A 12,293-nucleotide genomic window follows, 5' to 3' on the forward strand; every position below is an offset into this window, starting at 1 on the left:
AAAATTTAAAAACAGTATCATAAAAATGTTTAAGGGCAATATGGCAAATTAAAATCCATGCTTCTATTATTGACATGGCTAATGATTAATTATGAGCTCGCGTTCAGACTTTCGGGGTACTGTTTTGATTGTTATGGTATGAATTTTGGTGCCGATATTATTAAAATCGTATTACACTCAAGGTATATTAGTTTATGATTTATTAATTCAATCATGTCGTAGTTAAATTAGAGATCTTTCATTATAAAAAAATTGATAATCTGTGGCCCTAAATTTTAATATTAACTAACCGCTATTAAAATTTAAAATTTAAAAATTAAACTGCACAAATAACAGTGTTTTATTTTAAAGTTTGATTTTCGTACTTTTTTTTATTTTTATTTTTTATTTTTTAAGTTTATATTCTATGTTATATAATTTATAGTGTAAAGTTATTGAAGAAGAATTATTTTTAAAGAAAGTGAAAAGAATAATAAAAAATTATTAAGTTGTCATAATTGAAGAAAACACTTTGATAACACTGGCAGTGATGGTGGTGGCAATAGTAAGGAGGAGGATGGTGGTGGAACTCAACAAGGCCAAGGTAGAGATAAAGGGATAACTTTGAATGAGTGTAAGTGGAGTGATGTTTTTTATATTCAGTTATCATCGCAAAATGCTAAATCTCGTATTTTTTGTGGCGGTTACACAAAATTATTATTAAATCCCGTATTTTTTTGTAGCGGTTGCAAAAAACTGTTACTAAATCCTACAATTTTTGCAGTGGTCGTAGAAAATCGCTACTAAATACTGTATTTTTTGCGACGATTACTAAAACTGTTGTTAAATGTTATTTTTTACATATTTTACTAGCAATTATTGCTAACCGTTATTAGATGGTGCATTTCTTTTATTGTTTTTATAAATTGTAATTATGTAATAAATTAAAATAAAATTATAAATAATTTAATTTGAATGGTGAGAATTCGTACATAAACTTTAAGTATAAGCAATTAATTATTTTATAAAATAATTTTAGATAAAAAATTTAAAACATCAATTTAAAATAGTTATTTCTAATCAAATTTTAAAAAATATTTACAAATTAATTTGATTTTATTTATATTAAAAATTATTTAAATTAAATATAAAAATAATATTATTTGCAAATTAACTTATTTATACAATGATTAATTTTGCGATATACATCTAAATAATAGATAAAAGATTAATCCTATAATAAAAAAATAATACTCTCAAACAAAAAATAGCATCATAAACCTAGTTATTTTTAAAAGTTTGCATAACTTCTTTAGTGTTTGTCTTTAAAATTATATTCAAATAACTATTAGTTTTATGAATATGAAAACTATAAAAAATAATTTATAATTTTTCATTTAAAGAAGAATAACATCTCACTTTACACATAAAGCTCTTTAGAAAATTTTTATCTAGAACTTAAACAAGACTCCCTACAAGTAGCAATTCTTTAACCATCCAATACAAAATTATCTATATTCAGTTTAACATAGTTTATAGGAAGCCTACAAAATTTTGCAGACCAAGGAATAAAAATAATCGTGATATGCTCTAAGAAAAAAAAAATGATATAAATTGAGAAACAAAAAAAAAAAGGTGAATATACTTGTTATTAAAAATGAATGATTTTCTATTAGACTATATTTTTTTGAGCAAAATACCAAAATTAAGTTTCATTGCTTAAAATTATTAACTTTATGTTGAGATAAATTACCAATCCACCAATTATATTAACAAACAATAAAAACTTATACCAACATTATTTGAGGTGTAACAAATCACCTTGAACAAAGATGAGAGTTAGAAATATTTTTATAAGCTCTTTCTGCATTTGTTAATAACTTATGATGAACAATTTTTTAGAGAAATAATTTAATCTTAGGCAAATCAGGTCATTTACAAGTCAATTTAAAATACTCATTCTTATAACTAACATGATAATTATCCTTATACAATAAAATTTAACAGATTTAATAGAAATTTTTTTATCTATAGAACGAGACCACACAAAAATATCACTCTCTAGCTCATTTTTAGGAGGGTTTAAGGCAACAATTTTCTACTAAATATAAGGAAGCAACAAATGATTAATGTTATCCCAATTTTAACTAGCAGAAAATGCAAATAAACCCAAAAGAAAATTAAATTAGACTCATGAACCAAAAAAAAAAAAAAACCTCCAAGATTATTAAAATTAAAAACTCAATTATCAATCCAAAATATTTTATATATTTCATCCCTAATCTTTCATTCAAGACAGCTATAAAACCTAAATCAAATTTAATCTAATGCTTCTCAAGTACTTGAAATTTTATGATTCCTATGATAATAATAAGATTCCTAAGCTTAAATCTATATTTAACAATAAAAATTTGAGACATATTTATTGTAGTTTCTCACGTGTGTCTATTATTATTGTTATTATTATTAAATATTTTTTGTTTAAAATATTTTTACTCTTTAATATTATTATCAGTGAAAAATAAAATTATTTACACAAAAATAACAGCAGACACTTAGAGGTGATAATAGATATATTTAAGTTTGATCATTAAATATAAATAACAAGTAACTACAAGAAGGATCTGAAGTTAATCAAACCCTTGGCTCACAATGTCAAAAAAACCTATAACACATGAATATTTCATATATTTAAAGTATAAACTCGCTTAACCTCTATTCACACCTTAGATGTGACTCACCTGCACTGGGTTCTGTAAATACAATACACATAAAATTATCAAATATACATACTTTATATTTTGGTACCTTTATACACACTTTGGTTGAGTAATAGGTTAATTAGTCCGGCGCCATCGTCATTCTCGCCTTGAATTATATCATAAATTTAATTATGAAATTTATAAAATAAATTACAAAATTTAAAAACTTATAAAATAAAAGTATAAATATTAATACTAATGTTTTTATTTTACATTTTACTTACATTTCCAAACTTAAGCACAATGCTAAAATAATAAACCAGATGAGCTCCCCCTAACCTATCATTTTCAACGTGATGAAACCTCAAAAAACCAAGAAAGTATAAATACATGACAAGAATATTTTTCTAACTTCTAAAAGATTTCATTATCCTTAAACAACTACCTTTTGTTGGATTTCCCATGTACCCTTGCGGATGCACGATGCACTCCTAAAATGTATGATGGATGACACGTGTGAATGTGTAATTGTGTAAATCAATGAAAATTTGGGTCTAATTTTTTTTATAACTTCGATACGTTCATCATCATCATCCTCAAATTGGGACGTTCTTCCCAGGAAGGTCCAAACAGTCAGTGTAGCGAAAACGGACGATTCGAAGAATACCCTTTATTTTCCTAGCTTTGCACGACAAAAAAAAAAAAAACCTTTTTCATCTCTCTCTACAAGAATCATCTTATTAAGTAAATTAATAAGATAAACCTCTTTCTCCTTCACCAGTTTTCTCGCTTTTCTTTGTATGCATAACATAATTGACCATTTTTCTCTTGTGGGGTTTTGAAGTAGTTGTACCTGACAATTTTCTCAGTTTGATCGTATGTCAATGGAAAAATTATAGGGAGATATCGGGTGTGCTTTCATTTTCAAACATGGGTTTCTGGGCCAATTGTTGTTTTTCTTTTTACAAATCTTCTGACACAAATTCACAGAAAAATCTTTTAGCATAGGGGTAAAATGGTAACAACATTTTAGCTGTAGGCAAATGATTATGGCGGTTGTTGAGAATGTTGGGGCCAAAATCAGGTCTTCGTGTAAAAATTTGGACAACAGTGTAGTGTTATCGGACTCAGGTGGGGTGGGGAATTCGAAACCCAAAAGCGATCTGAATCTGAACAATGGTGATGTCAACCACCAATAGAGTTACCAGCACCGTGTCAGTTCCTAACAGCAATAACAATAAGTACAAGGCTCAGAAGCACGCAAATGGAGTGAACAATGATGGGTATGGGATGCATGGGGAGAAAAGGGGTGAAAGTTTCAAGCGTGAAATGAGGAATTTGGAAGAGTTTTTGTCAAAGTTGAATTCCATGGATGAGGAATTTGTGCCTCCATCACTAACCAATAATCATGGCTACTTAATTGAACCTGGTGCTGGGTTTAGTTACCTAACGATTTTATACTTCTCAATAGTTATGGTAATCCTAACAGTCAAAGTAACAGAAGGGTATGGATGAATAGTTTTGATTTCTTTGTTTACTAGCTGGTTTTCAATACCTTGTATTCACTCTTGATGACAATTTGTTTCAGAGGAAGAATGGCTATAATAATGGGAAGTGACGAGTGAATCTTAAGACACAGATGGAGAAAAGAGAGGAGATGATTAGGAGGCCACACTTTAGCTTTCTTGTGTTCTCTTGTTTCAGTCCCGATACAATGCCTGGTATGTGTGTTCATTTACAGAAGAGTTGTTTTTTGTAGTAATATAGGTTAGAAGAGCAGCTGGCAGTTCTCTTTCTTAACTGCGGCCAGGTAGAAATGGTTATTTTTGTTAAAATGTGTGTTTTCTCCTTGATGACTTTTGACCATTTTATTAAATCAACTCAACTTTCTTGGCTATAGATCGATGATTGCCGTGTATGTGGTGATCGTAATTCAATTCTTTGGTTTCCCTTCACTGAGTTTACAGATGAAGATAACATGACCACCTAACGTATGTTATTCATAAGCTGCAATTATTATTGATCTTTCACTAAGTTTTGTGCCAGCAGAAAGTGCAGGGGCTGCTTTGAACTTGTCTGGAAAATTACATTTTGAGAATGCTACCTTAAAAGACTGTCATTGCACCTGTTAATCCAACATTCTTGCCCAGGGGTTTCTTTGTTAGAGATGTCTATTATTACATTTAGGAGATGATTGACGCGTGTCAGCTGATAATGCATCTCTTTTTTGTCTTACCATTTTAATGGTGCTATATTTCTGTGTCTGAAGAAGATAGGGAGATGTGTTCAAGAAAAATTTATTGCACAAATATTGACAAGAAGGCAGTTTAGGATTTGATCTCTTCTTACTTATAATCTTGCCAGAGGAACTGCTTGGCCTTTTTTGTGTTTCTTCTGCTACAACTACATAACCAGTGAAAACAATTCTCATTTTAATTTTCTGAAAATTATAAATTCAAATGTAATGAAATAAGACTTAGTTATTATTAATTGTAAATCTGAATCATATAAATATACTTGAATGGTAAAAATTAAAAGCTAGTATACATGATCACTTAAAAAAATTATGCATACTTTTCTTTTAATTTTGACCATTCAAAAAAAGTGTCTTTCTTTCTTTAGTTATTAAGATTTTTTTTTGTCCTCTTTCATTCAAGGTTGAGACCAATGACAAAGAGGACTATCTGGTCTACATAATCTATCAAAATGGGTAATCAGACTAGCTTAATTTGTTTCACTTTAGCCTGTTAAAATGCGAACTTAAACAAACCGGTTTCTTAAAATGCTTTTATATTTTAAAAATAATATATAAATATTTATTAATTAAATATTAAAATTTGTTAATATAAAATTATTTTTAATTATTTTTATCTTTTTTATTAATTTTAAGCGAGCTGCCCTCAACCCATCTCTTTTAAGTGGGCTAGCCCACTTTTACAAAATGTGCCACGGCAGACCCACGTTGCTACTCTACAGGCTTAGAGTGCAATTGGAACTCTAAGCTGTGGTGGTATGATTTTGTGTTTCCAGCCACAGATTGTTCATCTCCATAACATGTCCATTATAGTAGTTCTTGTGTTTGATTTCTATTAGCGGTTTTTTCACTAAAAGGTTATTTCTAAATAGCCAAGTTTCTACTGAGTTTTATGGAGTGCTTTGATCTAAGAATGTGGCAATGCTCTCTCTCTCTCTCTCTCTAACCTTTTTGCCCGGAAGAAAAGAAATGACAACACATAAAGCTTGTTTTACAAGGTAGGGCGAGTTACATAAATCATATAATGTCATAAAGAAAAGAAAAGAAGTTAGCATTGCAATTTTTGTCGGGGGCAATGTGGAGGCGCAATGCCCACCCGAATTGGGTTTCTTAATAAAACCAGACAAAGGAAGAAAAGTTTATTTTTCTTAATAAAAAGAAGTTAGCATTGCACTTTCAGATTCCATTATCTTTTTCTTTTTCTTTTTCTCATACTAATCAAAGAATGTGAAATTCCTCCACCTTTTTTCCCTATCATATTCTTTTCTTCTAAGATTTCAAACCAGAATCCTTAGGTATTCCTCAGGTAAAATGCCCAGTCCACATCCTTATATCCCTTGTGACTTGATGATAAAGCGAGAATACAAGTGTGTGAAAAACATGATGGTACCAAATGTAATCAAATTATAAAAATTAAGTAGATACGAAAGAATATGTGTGTGATTTAAGTGCATGTGACATGATCTTGTCCTTTGTCATCTCTCTTTTGTCCTTTATTATTTCTGCATTTCCTTTTTGATGGGGGAGGAATTTTCAGCTAAATGGTCTCAAAAGAAAAAAAATATTGTGCATATATCATTGGTAGGTTTTCTAATTAACAAAACTTAAGTGTTTCTAATTAACAAAAAGTATTGTGCATATATTCAAAGAGGCAACGTCTTTACTAAAAAATAATTCCATAGCAGTTTATTTTCATTAGGGAAAGAGTTCCTTCCCACTCTTTATGGTTTGTACGACTTCCCAGTTACCATTTACCAGTCATATTTACGAGTGCATACTAAGAGAATAGTCTCATTGGAAAAGGAAATAGTAATTGTTCTATATTATTTTAATTATAATGTTATTAAAAATAACGGTGATCCACATAGTTAAAATAGTACACATTATATAGTTCAGGGCAACAACAGTTTCTTACTCTTTGAATATTTAAGAATTTCTCATCTATGGTTTTATTTCTAGCTGAACAATTTCCTTCTTCTGTTATAATTTTTCTCTCTTTGAATAAAAATTGACAACCAGTGTGTGAATTTAGACAAAACCCACTTTAACAAAAACATGTGGCCAGGCATGTCCACTGAACAGGAGGATAGTCGTTTTGGAAGTTAAAAGTTGGATCCAAACTGATTTTGACTTAACCCATTACGAGCTTGTTGGAAGAGTGCTGTAACTCCGTTTCAAGAGAATTAAAAAATTAGTGATTTTGGTAAAAATTGCAATCGAAAGTGTGTTTTACCGTTCGAAACAAATAAATAAACAGCACATACATAAATGTTGAACCTGCTTGGATTTAAAAAAGAGAAATACTACCAACATAATTTTTAACATACTCTTATTTATTAATCAAAATTTTTTTCAAGAAAAAATATAAATTTCACTCTTTTTTACTACTAATTTAATTATTTTTTTATACTTTTATATTTTTCAATAAATTTTAACAATAACTAAAATATTTTTACAAATTATATATATATTAAAATTGTACTTGCTCTTTACATTGACCTGTAGCCAGCTAATTTTCTTTTCCAAATCTTTCTATGGAGAGAGACTAATCTCTTCATATATGTTCCTATTAGAGAAATACTAGTCTTTAGATCTTTACTCTAAAACAGTGACGTCCTTCTAACTGTTGATGATGTGGCCTGACGTGGGAAGAGTACCTGCAAAAAGGCACTCCGATGCTGAAGTCAGGATTTAGTTCTGAGCAATAAATACTATTTTATATTGAAAAGTCAATCTTTTACCTGTATTTCCTACCTTCTTTTTATAGGTATTGTTATAGGCTAATGAACTTGTTGAGTCAGCCTTAGTTTGGACCCTTTAATTAAAGTAAATAATATTTTGATTATTACCCTTAATTGGATTAATTACCTTTTAATCTGACAAAGAATATTCAACTATATTACACCGAAGGGGTACTCTGTTACCTTTTCCTAGAGATAAGACCAAATAGTATCCTATCTAGTACAATATAATTATTGGTTAGATATTAAAATGATTTTTTAACAATATTTTATATATACACAAATTTTGAAATTGAATTCAAAACCACAAATTTAACGATATGTGCCTCCTCCATTTGAACAAACACGTATTAGTATGAACTCAATCAATTAAGTTTAAGGACACGCAGTGTATTTATGCTGAGAATGTTACTAAAGAAAAAATAGATGATAAATTTATGAAACATTTTACATTCTATTGCAAAGAGAAGTTAATTGTTTGTAAAAATATATTTTATTTATTTTCTAAAAATATATATTTTTATTTATATTTTTACATTTCAAGTATTTGTTGGAAAGTAAGTTTACAAAGTTATTGGGTTTTACGTGGTATGGAGACTGTTCACACAATATCTCTGAAATTTCAACCTAAGATAATAGTGATTTCTTGTGCTGAAGTTTAAAATTCTTCTTTTCTTTAGCGATCATACTACTTTCTCGATTTTTTTTTAAAACTATGTACTCTCGATCATTCATATTGTGATATTTATTTAGTTTTTAATAAATTATAATATTTATATACATAAAATAATATAAGTAACTAGAATAGCATAATTCTAAATCACTCAATAATTTTTTCACTTCCTCCTTGTTCAGATTAATGCCATAAATATTCATCAATAGTTGACCTTTCACATTTATGGACCAAATCAGTGGGTATAACTGGCTTTGCTGATTTGTAACAATGCTCGATTGATAATCGAGAGTATATGTCTTAGTCATTATTTGGTCGGGCAAAGAAGGTATATAACTCCTTAAGCTACAAGCAAATGTTTTGTGAATGTAGTGTTTAGTTCTCAATTGATGATTTAATTAAGATGACTGATCGTGTATATATCGTTGCTACGAGCAAACGTTTTCCGAAAGTAAATTTAGTATTCAAATGCTGATTAAGATTAGAATGACCCACCAAACACACGTCTTCATAATTATTTGGTTAGGCATGGAGGGTAGAGAAACTTATCTCCAAGTCAATTTTGCGTATAATTTAAGTTTAAAGTAAATTTTTAAGATGGGATCTTTTTTTTAAGTTAAATTAACATTTTGAATTGATAACAAAGTTAATCTGTTTAACCTTTTTTAAATCAAATCCAAAAATGTGATTATGTTTGATAATACTTTTAATGTGTATTTAAATCAGTCTATTTTAAAATAGAATTGTTTTTTCAACATCTTAGAGAAAAACAAAAAAATAATTTCCTAAAGTTATTCTCCACCCAATCATCCACTAATATAGCCTTACCATTATACGTTATGAGCAACTATTTTTGCCGTCGCTGTTGTGAAAGTGGATAACGAAACGAGGTACGTTAGCTGCAGAGTTAGCATTTGTAAAGGGAGGCTCTCGTTTACTTTATATAGAAAATCACCAAGTCAATATAATCCACGTATACTATAGATAAAGTTTCGCTAAACTTTGCTTTCAAATTGATTAATTTAAGTGTATAAATTATTCCCTTCTTTCTCTGACTTTTTTTACATGACGAAATAATATGAGGAAAAAGAGGAACATCAAAAATTCTAACTGGGTTTTTATCGGTGGATCTTGTCATAATTTACAAAATCCGGTTTAAAGGCGCGTCAATTTACATATTCTACAGTTCTGAAAATTCACATAAAATAATTATTTGTCTCCGCAAATGATTAATTATTATATTTAATTATAAATTAATAATGTGTCAGTGCTTTTTTAGTCTAATGAACCGAATTTGAATACATGATGCAATTGTTGGACTTTTAGCATACATTGTCAATCTTTAAGGAATGATTTCGAAGAAAAACATTTCCAAAACTGAGTTTTAATTCGGCTAAAATGAAATAGATTTGCTATGATCGAGGAACCAAGTAATGAATTAGTTATATTAAAAAAATCCCATGTTAAAAAAGAAAAAAAAAAAAGGAAAATTGAAGAATGAATGCTGTGCATTAGAATTCTCGAAAGTGAAAATTCAAGACAACGAACAAATCCACGACTCATTTCATCAGTGTTTGGTCTCTAAGATCACCTGTTCAATGGATGGAAAACCTCAACACGTTATTGCTTGATTTAGTTACTTTGCTAGACCACCTCATTGGGCATGTTCTTAGACCTTTCTGGTTAATTTATTGAGCAGTGTCATATTTCTTTTTCCTTTCTCTGATGTAGTATCACAAGCTTAAGTTGAGGATTTCTGTTCTTGGGGGGATTCTAACACTCCTGTTGCAGGCACTGTTCCTGTGACTAGTCCTGTTTTCATTCAATGCACAACCACCTTAAAAATTAGTTCAAGATTTGGATATTTTAGTCAGAACAAAATTATAGCATTGTTTAGACTTTAGATACTGAACCAGTGCTAGAAATTGAAGGAGAAGCTGGAACTGGTTCTGATAAGCCAACAACTGTGAACTCTTGAGGTGACATGTCAGGGAATTGTGCCTTTTTCAGATATGCTGTTGGAATAAACTGTCTATTAAGGCCATAGAAGGGTTGGCAATATGCTGGAAACCAGCGGAATGGAAGCTGCTGTCCACTATATACATTATTGTAGTTCTGTAGAGAATAACAAAATTCAAATTGAAAAGTTGTGAGAATAAAGTTTAATCCATCCTTATATAATGTATATAAATAGCTCCCTATGTGAACAACAACGATTTTATAAAATTTGGTCACATGTAGCTTTCTAGCAGACGGATATAAATTTTGGTCATATGTAGCTTTATAAAATTTAGTAATCCAAAGCTGGTATAGGAGCAAACTAACCATTTCATATAAGTCTTGTGGGGGAGGATAACTAGGATACCTGAATGTTGGATTGAAACTTTTATTTAGAATATGATGAATTGCTAAATAAATTTGTCAAAATATAAAACATCTTACTCTTACATGTTTGAATTGCATACCTATAAGCTGGATACGGAAATGGATACTGTGGTATGTGCTGATTATAGTAAGTGGAGGAGGTGCCTTGAAATTGGATTGGTGCTGTATTCCATGAAGGGCTACTGAATTTTTGCCTTCCTGAAACATCTGAAAGTAGGAAAAGGACACAGTAAGATGAGTCAAAGTGTTCAACCTTACTAAACTATGAATATGTTTGCATGCAAGGAACATAGGTCATTTTTATAAAATCATTATGAAGTTAGAATTAAAACAAAGAAAGTGAAAGGCTTGACCTGTTATAGATGGATTAAATTTTTGGGCTCCAAAGGATGCAAGATTACAGTTAGCTCTCCTTCCATCAATCACAGGATAGGGATTCTGGCAAGCTCTTATTGCAGAATTTGGGTCCTTGAAGGTCACCTAAGAAAGAAAAAAAAGCAGAAATTGAAGTGAAAGGAGTGAAGAAACCAATAAGTAAATAGCAAGTGCTAAAGTGGGTATTACAAAGCCATATCCTTTTGATCTTCCAGTGTTTCTATCAGTGATGACAACAGCCTCTAAGATCTCCCCAAACTGATCAAAATAGCGTTTAAGGGTGTCTCTCTTTGTCTCCCAAGCCAGTCCTCCAACAAAGATCTTAGTATAGGTTGTGTCACCAACTTGTTTGGCAACGTTTGGACTCATCATCATCTTGTTTTGCCTTGGCTGTGACATCTGAATTCAATTGACAAAGCCCTGAAAGAAAGACTTAAACACCGTCTAATAAACCAAGAGACAGAAACAAGAGTAGAAGCAAGGATCAAAAAGTCAGAATAGCCGTTTGGTTGGTTGTTTAGCATGAACAGTAAACAATCAATCAAATAAATCCCAGAGAAAAACCTTCTATCAACATGTGCTCTACTGATTCTCGTTCATTATAGCGAAGAAAACTCCTTGATTTTCATACTGATGTTTCCTCAGATTCCACGACGAAGATTCCCTTAACAAGAAACTTAATGAATGAATAGTAATGAAGGGTTGAATGTGTAGCAAGTAAAAGCAGAGAAACAGAGAGAACCAAAAAGGGTAAGAAAAGAAAAAGGAAACTACCCCAACAAAATCCAATTATTTATGAATATCATGATTTGGGAGAGTTAGTTAACTTACAAAGTTGGCAAAATGACAAAAGAAGGAACATGTAAAATAAAACAAATAGTACTGTAAATATTTTCTATAATGTTTTTTTAATTTCCTTGTTGAGTGCCTTTCATACTCTATCTATACGAAACGATCAACACACACCTCTATGGATGCCGATAGATCTGGTGACACAAATTTTTTATATGACATAATGCTAAAATCAAATGGTAATGTGTGTTTTGATAAATACATTAAGTGTGTAAAAAGTAGTGGTCTACCGTTTTATATGTTTGCCCATATCAAAGCTTTCCAAACTTTTAATGGGTCCAATGATACGTGGCTGGTTGTATTCAAATTTCTATCTTCTCTCATCTGTGCCA

General features: G+C 30.2%; 1 protein-coding gene and 1 pseudogene across 3 annotated transcripts; one reads left to right on the top strand and one right to left on the bottom strand.

The window, feature by feature from the left end:
- Nucleotides 1–3,610: 3,610 nt before the first annotated feature.
- On the top strand, nucleotides 3,611–5,012 carry LOC113850750 (annotated as a pseudogene).
- A 4,756-nt stretch (nucleotides 5,013–9,768) lies between these two features.
- On the bottom strand, nucleotides 9,769–12,085 carry LOC113852832 (RNA-binding protein 38-like). Of its 3 annotated transcripts, XM_027483208.1 has the most exons (8): nucleotides 11,941–12,085; nucleotides 11,674–11,773; nucleotides 11,299–11,553; nucleotides 11,088–11,214; nucleotides 10,815–10,941; nucleotides 10,675–10,714; nucleotides 10,263–10,464; nucleotides 9,769–10,161 (listed from the first exon to the last, which is right to left on the bottom strand). In XM_027483208.1, the coding sequence occupies exons 3-8, from the start codon at nucleotides 11,506–11,508 to the stop codon at nucleotides 10,091–10,093; spliced, it is 777 nt and encodes a 258-aa protein (XP_027339009.1). In that variant the 5' UTR covers nucleotides 11,509–11,553; nucleotides 11,674–11,773; nucleotides 11,941–12,085; the 3' UTR covers nucleotides 9,769–10,090. The 3 variants fall into 3 exon arrangements, with proteins under 3 accessions (XP_027339009.1, XP_027339010.1, XP_027339011.1); XM_027483209.1 differs by lacking the exon at nucleotides 11,941–12,085 and having other exon boundaries at nucleotides 9,995–10,161; nucleotides 10,815–10,932; nucleotides 11,685–11,845; XM_027483210.1 differs by lacking the exon at nucleotides 11,941–12,085 and having other exon boundaries at nucleotides 9,995–10,161; nucleotides 10,815–10,932; nucleotides 11,299–11,529; nucleotides 11,685–11,708.
- Between the last annotated feature and the right edge of the window lie 208 nt (nucleotides 12,086–12,293).

This window comes from Abrus precatorius, unplaced genomic scaffold, assembly GCF_003935025.1.
Source record: "Abrus precatorius isolate BTA unplaced genomic scaffold, Abrus_2018 Scaffold10, whole genome shotgun sequence".
Classification (NCBI taxonomy): Eukaryota; Viridiplantae; Streptophyta; class Magnoliopsida; order Fabales; family Fabaceae; genus Abrus; species Abrus precatorius.

Bases quoted from the DNA above. Each gene is read 5' to 3' on its own strand.
- LOC113852832 (XM_027483208.1), bottom strand. From the start codon at position 11,508: ATGTCACAGCCAAGGCAAAACAAGATGATGATGAGTCCAAACGTTGCC. The intron at 10,715-10,814 runs GTATGCAATTCA...TCCAACATTCAG, and splicing joins TTTCCGTATCCAGCTTATAG to GTATCCTAGTTATCCTCCCC. The intron at 10,162-10,262 runs GTTCAGTATCTA...GAATGAAAACAG, and splicing joins TCCTTCAATTTCTAGCACTG to GACTAGTCACAGGAACAGTG.